At 37.4% G+C, this 15,395-nt stretch overlaps 1 protein-coding gene across 18 annotated transcripts in view; it reads right to left on the reverse strand.

The window, feature by feature from the left end:
• LOC139754268 (nicotinamide riboside kinase 2) overlaps positions 1–15,395 on the reverse strand; it is an 88,365-nt gene that overhangs the window by 23,568 nt on the left and 49,402 nt on the right. For 4 of the 18 annotated variants that reach the window (XM_071671634.1, XM_071671636.1, XM_071671632.1 and 1 more), the window contains one exon: positions 12,483–13,274. The exons of 3 other annotated variants lie outside the window; for them this stretch is intronic. In XM_071671634.1, the coding sequence (XP_071527735.1) occupies positions 13,247–13,274 (28 nt within the window). In that variant the 3' untranslated portion in view covers positions 12,483–13,246. Of the gene's footprint in view, positions 1–7,894; positions 11,896–12,482; positions 13,275–15,395 lie in introns of those variants that run through there. 11 more of the 18 variants (XR_011713870.1, XR_011713869.1, XR_011713868.1 and 8 more) reach the window with 7 other exon arrangements.

Raw genomic sequence — 15,395 nt, forward strand, 5'->3', positions numbered from 1 at the left:
TTAACATTCCCTGCTTCAGTACATTGACAGCATGTTACCCCTGTATAGATATCATTCCAATTCACGCTATCCCATGCACACTGTTCACCCTCCTGCATGTTCAGGCACCAGTCACTAGAAATATTTTTCAATCCATCCTTCCATCTCCAATTTGGTCTCTTGCTTCTCCTTGTTCCCTTCACTTCTGACATATATCCTCTTTGTTAGCCTCTCCTTACTCATTCTCTCCATGTGTCCAAACCATTTTCACACACCCTCTTCAGCTCTCTTAACCACTCTTACCATCTTATTACTTTGTCAAACCACCTCACATGACATATTTTCCTCAAGCATTTCATTTCTACCATATTCAACCTCCTCTGTATCATCCATGAAATATTGTTGGAACTACTAATACCTTCCAATTTACTTTTTGCCTTCCTAGACAATGATACCTCTTTCAACATACTCTTCAGTGCTCCCAGAACCTTCACCCCTCACCCACCTTGATTTACTTCTTCCATTCACTGCCATGTTCTGACCCAAGTATCTAAAACAATTCACTTTCTCCAATTTAACAGTCCTTCAAAATACTCAATCCATCTCCTCACTTCATCACTGTAACCACTTTCCCCATTTCCTCCCTTCACCAATGAACCTATTTGTTCTCTAGCTTTTAGCACATTATTAACCTCCTTTCAAAACTTCTTATTCTCCAACTCTCATTTGCACCTTCCTCTCGACCTCCTGCCAACTTCTCTTATACATTTCCCAGTCACTTGCACTCCTTCCCTGTAAGCAATGCCCATATGTTTGTCTTTTCTTTTTCACTAGCAACATCACTTCATCCCACCAACTCAATACCTCCCATTCCTCACCCATTCCCCTAACTTCACTGACTTTCATCATTTGCCATTCTATACTTCAATCTACTGGAATTTCTTCAAACAAGTCTCTTTTCCAATCTCACTTACATAATCCCAACACTTTCTTGTCAGACAATATTTCCTCTTTTCCACTGGAAAATAATACAAAAAAAGATTTACAGTTTCTACAAAAATCTATGCAAAATCAAAGCTAAAAATAACATAACCAAATAAGAAATAGTGCTATATCTAAACATCATTCCGGTGATGAATATTTAACAATGGGAATGATGGAATCGTGGGACAGCACTAAAGTATTCTGCTAACAGAGGAATGTTGTAACTCACGCCCACCTCAGTGACACACTAGTCATGTATTCAGGTGAAAATAACCTATGAATCTCTTCTCTCTATGCCAAATTTTGAGCATTTCTTTAATTTTAAGAGTTTACTTATATAAAGCATTTAAAAGCACTGCATTATCACTTTATCTTAAAACATCTCAATTAATGTGTAGCTTTACAATTACTAGCAGAAACATGAAATATTAGCTAAAAAATTCTTAACATTAATTTACAGCTATAACACACATGAAATAGTTCTCATTGAACATTCCAGTTAGAATCTCATGGGTTGCTATACATTCTTCAGCCACAACATATCAACTTAGGAGAGCAGACCCAGAGTAAAGCAAATACCCTTGAGGCCGAGCTGAAGCAGTGTTAACTAATGCTTTCTATTAATTGATGGTAGTTATCCATGAGAAAAATTACCCAACTTTTGAGTTTAGCACTTGTAAATATAGTTAGCACATATTAATAAAATATGAATGCACTAGTAAAAGTCATCATTTAATTCTAATCTTTAAAAAGAAATGTATCTTGTTAACAACATTTTATCTTATAGGAGGAAATTGGTACACCAGACTAAGGAAATTCATATGCTAACCTATCCAACCAAAAATATTTTCCAACATATATCTACATGCCTATGTAGTAAAAACAATTTGCTGAGAGTGCAGACTTTTGTCTTCTGGATATATCAGCAGCACCTGCTTGTGCCCGACTTCCTATAATGTTTGGCAATGTTTGCTGGAGAGTCACAGAAGTGTTACAGATTGTAAGGGCAAATTCTTTTGTGAGGTCAGAGAGGTGTGTCCCAAAGATAGCTCATCAAATAAGTCATGTCAATTAGTTAAGGTCAATGATGACCAGATACTGTGGGTTCAACTTCAGAACTGTAGACCACCACTTAAGACAAAAAAAAAGAAAAAAAATAATAATCTAATAGGTATTGTGTTATGGTAAGGAAAAGTTATTTTTTCAATTTCTATTTATAATCTAAACTACTATAGCCAAGATGAGTTACAAAGATGGTGATTTCATAAGTGATTCAATAACTGGTGCAGAAGTGTCTGATTCTTTGAAATGTACAAAAATCTGTTTTACATCTCATTAGTTAAAGCTACTCCTAACATTTAACTGCTGTTTGCAGAATATTTTATAGTTGTTCTTTGTTTACAATCACCCAAGGACCCCTTTCTAGGCGAGTCCTGCAGTCCAAGGCTGCACTACTTCCTGTAGTGGGGAAATGTGGACTCCTTTGAAGTGAAAATTTCTTTGATGAGGCTGTACCCCTAATGATACAGCCTTGTCAAAGGTGACTCCTCACTCATAGTGTAACCTCATGCAAGTGGAGTCTGGGTAGCCTGGATATACATAAAAAAATTGTCTACAAAAATGCTGTAACATCAAATTATTACAAAAATAAGCTTCACTACACATGTTTAATTTTCCTACAATTCCCACAGCAAATCTTAAAAAGCAAATCACACATTTACACATAGGTAAGTTATTTAATCATTTATTATACTTGATCACTGTTTCCCACATCAGCGAGGTAATGCCATGAAGCAGACGAAGAAAGACCCACCCACTCCTAAACACACATGACCATACACACACATACACATGCTTATCAACATATACACATATACATATGCATACTCGGCCATATACATATATACACATGTACATATTCATGATTGCATTCATCCATTCCCGGCACCACCCCGCCCCACAGGAAACAGCATTGCCACCCCCTGTATCAGCGAAGTAGCACCGAAAACAGACAAAAAAGGCCACATTCGTTCACACTTGGTCTCTAGCTGTCAGGTGTAATGCACCAGAACCACAACTCCCTAACACATCCAGGCCTCACAGACCTTTTCATGGTTTATCCCAGATGTTTCACTTGCCCTGGTTCAGTCTATTGACAGCACGTCTACCCCAGTATACCACAGAGTTCCCATTCACTCTATTCCTTGCACTCCTCTCACCCTCCTGCATGTTCAAGCCCCAATCCCTCAAGATCTTTTTCACTCCATTCTTCCAACTCCAATTTGGTCTCACACTTCTTGTTCCCTCCACCATTGACTATATGAAAACATGCATAAATTCAAGATGATGGCTTTTACCACTTGCTTTGTCACAGCAATTGATTTTTACAGGAGATACACTGGTATTATAGAATAACATCTGTCCAAAGCCTGAGAGCATGGTAAAGCATTCGGTTTTGCATAAGGCTCACATTCTAAAAGCTGCATACAGTCTTTCATCAAGATTTTGTTATGTATTTTTACAGTTCTGTAAAGTACATTTAGAAATTTGTTTGCACCGTTAAAACCTGTGCAATTCTACAATGAATATCATCTTTATCTTTGACTTTCCAACCGCATGCCATGGCATGGATTTACAACTCACAGACAAGTGTTATGACCGTATGCTAATCTTTAAGATTTCAATGTTCAAAAGTATTCTGTTGGTTCCTTCAAAGGAATTCCCCTTGAAATGTATTAGAACTCCGCAGTATATAACATTTACAAATGAGGTTATTTTTCAAAAACTTTTTTGAATTTTGCCCCTATAAAATCACTGGCCAAGTAAGGTAGTCAACAGGTAACCTTACACCTATGTAGAGTACATAAGGTAAAATATATGAATGTAAATAATTAACATTTGTCTACAAAGCTGCTGATTTGGATAATGACTATTGAATAACACCTAAAAATAAAGTGCAGTATGCAGAAGTTGATGATAAAGAATAAAGCCATTGGTAATCACCTTACATCAGTGTTTAAAGTTAATAACATGTAAGTTTTCAAAAATCAAGTGACTGGTTGTATGGAGGAGGGAGGATGTGTTGGAAATGAAATGTTTGAGGACAAAATGTGGTGTGAGGTGGTTTGATCAAGTAAGTAATGAAAGGATAAGAGAGATGAGAGGAAATAAAAAGTGTGGTTGAGAGAGCAGAGGAGGGTGTGTTGAAATGGTTTGGACATATAGAGAGAATGAGAGAGGAAAGGTGGACAAAGAGGATATATGTGTCAGAGGTGGAAGGAACAAGGAGAAGTGGGAGACCAAACTGGAGGTGGAAGGATGGCATGAAAAAGATTTTGAGCAATTGGAGCCTGGACATGCAGGAGGGTGAGAGGCATGCAAGGAATAGGATGAATTGGAACAATGTGGTATACCAGGGTCGATGTGCTATCAATGGACTGAATGGACCAAACCAGGGTATGTGAAATGCCTGAGGTAAACCATGAAGAAGTCTGCGGAGGATTACACATGAAAGCCAGAGACTGAGTATGAACAAATGTGGCGTTATTTGTCCATTTTCCTGGCACTACCTTGCTGAAGCAGGGGTGGCGATGCTCTTTCCTGTGGGGCAAGGTTCCGCCAAGAATGGATGAAGGCAAGCAAGTGTGAAAATGTACATGTCTGTGTATGCGTATGTATATGTTGATATTAAATTTTAGGGAGAATAAAAATATGTTCTGGAAGGAGGTAAATAAAGAGCATAAGACAAGGGAGCAAATGGGAACTTCAGTGAAGGGCGCAAATGGGGAGGCGATAACAAGTAGTGGTGATGTGAGAAGGAGATGGAGTGAGTATTTTGAAGGTTTGTTGAATGTGTTTGATGATAGAGTGGCAGATATAGGGTGTTTTGGTCGAGGTGGTGTGCAAAGTGAGAGGGTTAGGGAAAGTGATTTGGTAAACAGAGAAGAGGTAGTAAAAGCTTTGCGGAAGATGAAAGCCGGCAAGGCAGCAGGTTTGGATGGTATTGCAGTGGAATTTATTAAAAAAGGGGGTGACTGTATTGTTGACTGGTTGGTAAGGTTATTTAATGTAGGTATGACTCATGGTGAGGTGCCTGAGGATTGGCGGAATGCATGCATAGTGCCATTGTACAAAGGCAAAGGGGATAAGAGTGAGTGCTCAAATTACAGAGGTATAAGTTTGTTGAGTATTCCTGGTAAATTATATGGCAGGGTATTGATTGAGAGGGTGAAGGCATGTACAGAGCATCAGATTGGGGAAGAGCAGTGTGGTTTCAGAAGTGGTAGAGGATGTGTGGATCAGGTGTTTGCTTTGAAGAATGTATGTGAGAAATACTTTGAAAAGCAAATGGATTTGTATGTAGCATTTATGGATCTGGAGAAGGCATATGATAGAGTTGATAGAGATGCTCTGTGGAAGGTATTAAGAATATATGGTGTGGGAGGCAAGTTGTTAGAAGCAGTGAAAAGTTTTTATCGAGGATGTAAGGCATGTGTACGTGTAGGAAGAGAGGAAAGTGATTGGTTCTCAGTGAATGTAGGTTTGCGGCAGGGGTGTGTGATGTCTCCATGGTTGTTTAATTTGTTTATGGATGGGGTTGTTAGGGAGGTGAATGCAAGAGTTTTGGAAAGAGGGGCAAGTATGAAGTCTGTTGGGGATGAGAGAGCTTGGGAAGTGAGTCAGTTGTTGTTCGCTGATGATACAGCGCTGGTGGCTGATTCATGTGAGAAACTGCAGAAGCTGGTGACTGAGTTTGGTAAAGTGTGTGAAAGAAGAAAGTTAAGAGTAAATGTGAATAAGAGCAAGGTTATTAGGTACAGTAGGGTTGAGGGTCAAGTCAATTGGGAGGTGAGTTTGAATGGAGAAAAACTGGAGGAAGTGAAGTGTTTTAGATATCTGGGAGTGGATCTGGCAGCGGATGGAACCATGGAAGCGGAAGTGGATCATAGGGTGGGGGAGGGGGCGAAAATTCTGGGAGCCTTGAAGAATGTGTGGAAGTCGAGAACATTATCTTGGAAAGCAAAAATGGGTATGTTTGAAGGAATAGTGGTTCCAACAATATTTTATGGTTGCGAGGCTTGGTCTATGGATAGAGTTGTGCGCAGGAGGATGGATGTGCTGGAAATGAGATGTTTGAGGACAATGTGTGGTGTGAGGTGGTTTGATCGAGTAAGTAACGTAAGGGTAAGAGAGATGTGTGGAAATAAAAAGAGCGTGGTTGAGAGAGCAGAAGAGGGTGTTTTGAAATGGTATGGTCACATGGAGAGAATGAGTGAGGAAAGATTGACCAAGAGGATATATGTGTCGGAGGTGGAGGGAACGAGGAGAAGAGGGAGACCAAATTGGAGGTGGAAAGATGGAGTGAAAAAGATTTTGTGTGATCAGGGCCTGAACATGCAGGAGGGTGAAAGGAGGGCAAGGAATAGAGTGAATTGGAGCGATGTGGTATACCGGGGTTGACGTGCTGTCAGTGGATTGAATCAAGGCATGTGAAGCGATCTGGGGTAAACCATGGAAAGCTGTGTAGGTATGTATATTTGCGTGTGTGGACGTATGTATATACATGTGTATGGGGGTGGGTTGGGCCATTTCTTTCGTCTGTTTCCTTGCGCTACCTCGCAAACGCGGGAGACAGCGACAAAGCAAAAAAAAAGAAAAAAAAAAATGTACATGTATATGTATATGTATGTATATGAATGTGTATAGGCATTTATGTACATATATGTGTATTTGAGTGGATGGGCAGTTCTTCATCTGTTTCCTGGCACTGCCTCAATTATGTGAGAAACGGCGATCAAGTATAATGAAAAAAAAAAGTATTCTATGGAACTCTTATGATGTCTGCAACACAGCATATTTATGAATAATAAAACAAAATGGATGGAAATATTGACCGAAGAATATGAAAAACACCTGTAGTAGGTTTCACAGGTAAAGGTGAAATCTTTTTAATATTCACCAGATTAAATCTTTTAAAAGGTGGCTTAAAAAGTATGGTAGAGTTAAGCTTTCTGCCATTCAAACATTTGAATAACTATGTAAAGGTTCTTGGCCAAAGATTTAATTTTCTTCAAGTTAAGGACCAGATTAACTTTTTGTAAATGGCATAAAAAGAAGATGAGTTATGGATCTCATACCATCAAATTCCTTAAATGCTTACAAAAGAACTGTATGAAGTTCTATGGTCAAAGATTGAATTTTCTTTAAGTTATGAGGGAGGTTAAGTAAATGGTTAAAGTGTCATAAAAATCTTAAACAAAGTAATGGGTCTTGAGCCACTCAATTCTTTTGATGCTTGGGAAACAACCAGAGGAAGTTTCAATGGTATATTATTAAATTTTTCAAGTTCTGGCTAAGGTTAAACTGTATATCAATGTGTGTCTCCATTTAGAGAACAATGGATGGTCAGAAAGGGTGGATGATAAATGTCAGGTTAAAGAGATTGCAAAGTGTCTGCCATGCTTTACAGATGACAGAATAAGCACCATTATATAGCAAAGCCCCTCATTTCAGAATCTTCAGAGACATAACTTTTATATCACCATTCTTTGCAGATGGATGTTCTTTCAAAAAATTATTCAGGGTGATGGTATTACTAAAGGCCAAAAAAGCTTCTGATACTACTGATGACTGACAGAAAGGAAAGCTTTCTTGTCTTCCTGTTTATCAAGGGACAGTAGATGTGTAACACATGTTTCCATTCTCACCTGTGTTACCAGCCACAGTATGCCCTATATTGTAATTCATTATATGGTTTAGCATGCAGCTTAACCACCAACTTAACCTGTACAGTCTGTAGGCTCACAATTGTTGCTTTACATTAAAGTGCTAGGGAATAAAAATGTGGCTTTTTCTTATTTCCCACTTCCTTATCACCCTGACCTTTATATGGATTCTTAAAAAACTCTGATTCAGTCAATGAAAAACCTGCTTTCAAGTTGAGAGACCTTGGGATCTTCAATGTGCTTTATCTATAACTAAAGATACACATGAGTTATGAAAGATTCAAACTGTTTGCTGGCCAATGTAAGAATTGCATTAAAATATATGGACAAGGACATGGTGGTAAATCATTCACCACATACATCAGGCCAAAACTGGATCATGCCTCACACGTCTGTCCACCACACCTAAAGGAGTACAAAGAACTGACCATGGGGTACCATGCTACCCACCATGAAAGTAAAGAGAATGAGGGGGATCTGACAAAGCCCATAAAGTTTTTAAATCAGCTGGACGAGATTGACAGCGAACAGTTCTTCAAGAAATGCAGCACCAGGGTAACCAGAAGCCATGGCAAAAATCTGAGCAAAAGGTTTGAAAGGATGTGAAAAAGTACTGGTTTAGTGTCTGTGTGGTGCATGATTGTGATAAACTAACCAGTGAATGCTAGCAATTTACAAAGGCTGAATGGGTTACTTGACGACAAAGAATGTTCATGGACGGGACCCAAGGTGCAGAACCCCCTCCTCATATGTAAATTAGCTCATTTATTGATACATTATCAAAGCTTTGCTAACACTGTGTAATATATATCAAAATACTGTAAATGCCAATATGTAGTTTAATACAAGCAAAAGTGGAAATACTCTGGCATCACCATAGCTAAGGAGAATAGAGTAAAACCTCTGTCATCTGTAATTCGAGCCAACAGCGTTCAAAACAACATATTTTTTTTCTATTTCAGTTGGAAACCCACTATCATAAAAAACTTAATGATACTTGAAAATATTTCAACTTGTAACCACACACCATACTGCAGCAATTAGTGTACTCACTACCCAATGTTTTTGGCACTGGTGATTGTTTACTGTCTCCTATGTGCTTCATGGCACAGTGTTGTGTACTGTCCTTGCACATTGTGTATTTTGTGCATCCTGGATTACTAATGTGGATAATGGCCCTTTCAAACACGGTCAGCAATTGCCTAACAGCTCCTACAACCCATCTACTATGTCTTGCACAAAATGCAAGAGGAATGTTTTTAAGACTCAAAAAAAAAAGAGATGGAGTTGTGCAATATGCTTGCTGAAAGCAAGTCTAAGGCAGCATTTACAATGGATTTCAATGCCATTTGTTTCCATTTATCAATGTTTCCTCTTAGCAAGATATTTACAAGTATTTAAATTATTTCATAATATCAAGAATGTGTAAATTCTTTCAAAATATTTTTAAGTAATTTAATATATCAAAAACCCTTGAATAAATGTAATCTTATTATCCAAAACTACTAATTTACCCTAAGCTCTTCCGATAACACAGGTTTTACTTTAGTAGGTCATATTCTGAGATATCTTGGGATGATTACATGACAAGAGATGAAACCAGTAATATTGAGTGTACACCTTACATTCAAGAATAAAGTTAAATCTAGTGATAAAGCTACTGAGTAGTGGAGTCTAGCACCTTACTGTGGAGAATGATGATGTGTACCCTCTTGTCCAGAGTAAAGATGTTTCTGGCTCATGGTATGCAATAAGTCTAGATAGACAGCCATTAGAATATTTGCTTTTTTTGTACAAGTGAAGATACCATCAATCATGCTGTGGAAGAAACCACTCACCATGTGCAAACAGGTAAGCAAGACTCTATAAACCAACCTGACAAACTCTAGGTGGTATACAACTGGAGGAAGGTCTGAAAAAATTTTTGTCTGAAAGAAGACTATGGGTACATAATGTGTCCCTACACTGTTAAGCCTAAGTAATGCCATTAAGCATACTTCACAGGATCCTGATATGAGTCATAAAAGAATCTATAAAGCTATTATGTTTATCATTTAACATTAATATTCTGCATTGCTTCAATATTTCTGAAGTGTGCTGCATTAATGTCCATACAAGCTATCCTGACATCTGTCATGTGCAAAATGGGCCAAAAATGCCACTTCAGTCTTTATATTTACTATTCTAAAACTAACTACATGCACATTATTTATTCCAAAATTCTTCTAAATACATCTTTTTGACATGCCACCAAGTTTTAATACATTACTTATGATTTTCTTGATCTTACAATAATATTCACCATCCTAGAACTAAGTTATTAAACATACTTACTTGTCCTTTATCATTCATTCTTTTAAAATCATAAATTTTCATCATACAATAAAATGTATATTCTACAGCAACTCCTCATGTACCCACATCAGTACTCTTCACTCTATATCTTTTGGATTCTTGCCAAATTCCTGCCAAGTCTTTTTTGTTTTCTTTAAATAAGCCAGGCAATTATCACAAACATTTCTTGACACAAAATTTTTTTTTCAAATGTCCCTTAAAAAAACTGTTTCCTCCTTTACAAAAACTTACCCTAGTTTGTAAGACTCTAGTAAAGTTCTGAGAACATTTCCTTTCTCTGCAAAATCATCAAACTTTTCTATCTTGTCACCATCTACTGAACTACTATTTGTACCATGACATGCTCATTTCTCCAGATTTTTGTATCTTACAAAACAAAATTCTATTTCAAGGTTAAAGCTCCATTCTAAGCAATCCATCTTCACTGTATCCTCACTTCATTGGCTTTAGAATTAGTATTCTGCATGTGAAAAACCACATAATTAAATTTATCTTGAGTTCTGACGTTCCTTTCCATGTACACCAATTTTCACCATCTGCCCACTTGGTATGAATGTTGAGGGAGATACTTTAGAAGCTGTCTCTATCTGCTGGCAAACCATCTGAAAAGAATCTTCCATACCATCCAAAAATATCACATCTGGGACATTCTTCTTCACATAGTCTAAGTGGGCTTCATACATTGGCCAAACACAATGCTCAAAATAACCAGGAGGATCAGGAGGTTCATAATTTCGAATTTTTCTTCTATCCCAGCACTGCTCACGGCTCAGGGTAAAAAAGAAACAGAAGTCACACATTTCTGTTAATTCAGTGAGACCAAAGAGCAGAAATCCATCTAAGAGCAGAACTGGTAAAGTTCCTGCAGTAACATCACTTACTAAAGATGATGATGCCTTATAGGAGACGTCCCCTGGTTCTAGAGCTTTTAGCTTGGGTTTTGGATTGGAATGTATAATCTCCCTTATTTCTTTCATCATTCTGGTCATATCCATACTTGAAATGATATCCCAGTTGTGATGATCCAAGCCACCTGGACAAGGAACATGGTGGGGTGAATCCTCAGGATAGAAATAATCATCTTGGCAGATGAGTCTTGTAGTGTCTGGCAGGACATCCAGCAACCTCTTGGTCAGAGTTGATTTTCCACCATTTGTGACCCCCGAGATGCCAACAATAATCCAACGTGACATGATTAAAGTTACAATTAGTGAAAATTGGACACTAAATAATACTTAAGTAAAAATAATACAGTATTCCATTCAAAGTCCACACCACTCTTAGACTAGTTCTAAAAAAAACCTTTATGAAAACAGATTACAGCTAATATCATGAATACCTCAGTAATAAAACCAATTATGAACATAAACTATGCATAAGATCCTAGAGTGTAGCAAATCCCAATTCTTAGTTACAACGATTTTGATTTGCTCTTTTCAATTCTGTCAGCTTTACATAAAGCCCATACAATATAAATACCTGTGAGTGTTAACAGAAACATGAGGATAACAGTAGGAACAACAATGGCATATATAGGATAAGGGAAAAAGGGTCTTAACATACTATCATCGTCCATAAAAGGAAGTCCAACAACCCATACAAGATAATATGATACTACAGCCGCTGTCAAGCCAAGCACACACTCACCAATCACTTTGTCATGCCCAAACATTACTATAGTTCTGTAAAGTCTGAATGTTTCTTACAATAGTTTCTAACTGAGGTTTCTTTACAAGTTGTTTTGATAATCTCCCAATTTTAACTTCACAAATTTTTGATTCACAGGTTTAGGGCATTTTTATATCCACAGTATGGGAACTTATTTCTCCTTTTTCCATCAATTGTGCCAACTCTGAAAATCAAGTGCGAGAATGAGAATTAACACAAGCATAAATCATAAAGCAAAGAATAACAAATGACAAAATAAGAAACAAGTATCTAGTAATGACAAATGCATACATTGGTGACGGTACTAGGTTATAAAAGTCATATTCAGAGCCATAGAGAAAATGCCATAATGTTACTATTATAAGTGAACTCACAAAGACAAACAGAACAATCCTACCTGTTAGTCTATCATTCAAAGCCATTCCAAATAGTGTTAAAAGGATGGAAATGTAAGTTACACACTAAACATTAGCAAGCTCTCCTAAGGCTATCAAAATAATCCAGAATTAAGCCAAATCAAAACACATTACTGATGTCATACAAACTATGCCTTCGAATTTTCAGAAACAAAAGAGAAAGATCTTCAAAGCATTGTAATGAAGATGAAGACAAAAATTTTTTGGTAATTATACATCAACCAAGGAGTCACAGAGAGTGGGACTGGCCATCTAAGGACATGGGTTCATGCCAGGATCAGGCCTAGCAAATCTGTAATATCAAAATATACCAACCACAAATTTCTACTAACTACAGATACATAATCTATGTATCATTTAAGAAACAATATTCAACAGTTTTTCAATCATGTTCAATCACAGTGAATAACATGAGTATTTTGATTGATTCTCTAAATGGCATGCATCACAACTCATTTGGAAATTTTCAAGAATGGATTTTTGGCATCAGATATTTAAGAAATCAACTTGTGAGATTAAAACAACATAAGTTACAGTGAAAAGAAAGAAATAAATTACTAAGCTGATATCTACAGTTGAAGCAGCAGTTATTTCAATAATCAGCTGACTTAAATGTGAGGGCAGTCTCCCTTTCCCATCTTTCATAAGTTCGTACTCAAAGAATTACTTCTTTTAATAAGATTATCAAAACATGCAAGTAGTTTGCAGAGATTATATGTTTCTAATACAGCCCTCTTCATATTCTGAAATACAAGCAGCGATACATCTGTGCAAATTTCTAGTCATACGGACTACTTATACAGACACACACACACACATATTTATATTAACAATATATATGTAACAATGAAATAGAACAATTACCAGCAATTTCAGCATATATCAATTGCCCCCATGCATTACCTGTAAATAACAAGGACACCTTACGAACATTTTCTACATTTGGATCACCAAATGTGTCAGTAAATTTGCTATATCTTGAAGAGCAGAATTAATACAGTCGTAACCATTCTTCATTCATCTTCTCAAAATCTTCATCGCTGAAAACAGATGCTTCCTTTGCAGCATGCTTCTTGCCTTTCTGATGCTGTCTATGATCACGACAAGGGAGCTTTCTCTCTAACTCTTTAATATGGTGATTTGAGATCTGAAAGTACAGTAAAAAAAAAAAAAAAAAAAAAAAAAAAAAAAAAAAAAAGCAGCAATTATTAATCTAATGCTAATTCTACGGTGTGTACCATAATCTTTTTCAATTGCTTGGCTAATTCATTTGCCTGCTACATGGTGGGTGATAAATGCAAAACATTGCCTACTGAACACACACTTCAAAAGATTTCTTCTTAACAGATTGTTCCTTTTACCTTGCTTCTTTCTATATGTGTTAAATTCCTGTCTCTCTAGCTTAAATATTTCATTCCAATAATGCTATTCATTCTAAATGCCTTTAGCAGTTCAGTTCTTTTTATCTAATTAACAAATCACTTGCTTTATTTGACAAAGTTTCATATGTCCTTCACATTCTCTTGGAGGATTTCAAACTTATATATATATATATATATATATCAATTATATTCATTATACTTGATTGCCATTTCCTGCATCAGCAAGGTAGCGCCAGGAAACAGATGAAGGATGGCCCATCCGCTCATCCTCACTATATACATAAATGCCCATACATGCATATATACATACATAAACATATCAGCATATACACATATACATACATATACACAGACTTATGTACACATGTACATATTTATACTTGCTTGCCTTCATCCATTCCTTGTGTTATCCAGCCTCACAGGAAACAGCATCGCCACCCCATGCTTCAGAGAGGTAGCGCAAGGAAAACAGACAAAAAGGGGGAGTGGTGGGATGAAGTAAAGTTGTTAGTGAAAGAGAAAAGAGAGGCATTTGGATGATGCTTACATGGAATGAGTGCAAATAACTGGGAGATGCATAAAAGAAAGGATGTATAAAAAGAAACGAAGGTACAAGGATTAAAAAAGAGGGCAAATGAGAGTAGGAGAGAGAGAGTATCATTTAATTTTAAGGAGAATAAAAATGTTTTCGAACAAGGTAAATAATGTGTGTAAGAACAAATGGGAACATCGGTGAAGGGGGCAAGGAGGGAAGCAGTAACAAGCAGTGATGACGTGAGGAGATGAAGTGAGGGAAGCAGTAACAAGTAGTGATGAAGTGAGGAGATGAAGTGAGTATTTTGATGATTTGTTGAATGTGTTTGATGACAGAGTGGCTGATGTAGAGTGTTTTGGTCAGGGTGATGTGCAAGTGAGAGGGTCAGGAAGAATGGTTTGGTTAAGAGAGAATAAATAATGAAAGCTTTGTGGAAGATGAAAGCTGGCAAGGCAGCAGGTTTGGATGGTATTGCAGTAGAATTTTTCAAGAAATGGGGTGACTGTGCTGTTAATTGGTTGGTAAGGATATTCAATGTATGTATGGATCAGGGAGGATTGGTGGAATGCATGCACAGTGCCATTGTACAAAGGCAAAGGGGATAAAGCCAAGTGTTCAAACTACAGAGGCATAAGTCTGTTGAGTATTCCTGGGAATTGTATGGGAGGGTATTGATAGAGAGGGTGAAGTATGTACAAAGTGTCAGTCTGGGAAGGAGCAGTGCAGTCTCAGAAGTGGTAGAGGATATGTGGATCTGGTGTTTGCTTTGAAGAGTGTGTGACAAATACTTACACTCTGGGAAGGAGCAGTGTGGTCTCAGAAGTGGTAGAGGATATGTGGATCTGGTGTTTGCTTTGAAGAATGTGTGACAAATACTTACAGAGAAACAGATGGATTTGTATGCAGCACTTATGGATCTGGAGAAGGCATAAGATAAGGTTGATAGAAATGTTGTGGGAAGTAAGCTGCAAGAAGCAGTGAAAAGTTTTAATCAAGGATGTAAGGCATGTGTGAGAGTAGGAAGAGATGAGAGTGATTGGTTCCCAGTGAAGGTCAGTCTGTGGCAAGGATGTGTGATGTCCCCATGATTGTTTAATTTGTATATGGATGGGGTGGTTAGGGAGGTATGTGCTAGAGTTTTGGAGAGAGGGGCAAGTACGCAGTCTGTTGGGGATGAGAGGGCCTGGGAAGTGAGTCAGTTGTTGTTCACCAATGATACAGCTCTGGTGGCTGATTTGAGTGAGAAACTGTAGAGGTTGGTGACTGAGTTTTGAAAAGTGTGTGAATGGAGAAAGTTGAGAGTAAATGTGAATAAAAGCAAGGTTATCAGGTTCAGTAGGGTTGAGGGACA

This window comes from Panulirus ornatus, chromosome 16 (genome assembly GCF_036320965.1).
Source record: "Panulirus ornatus isolate Po-2019 chromosome 16, ASM3632096v1, whole genome shotgun sequence".
NCBI lineage: Eukaryota > Metazoa > Arthropoda > Malacostraca > Decapoda > Palinuridae > Panulirus > Panulirus ornatus.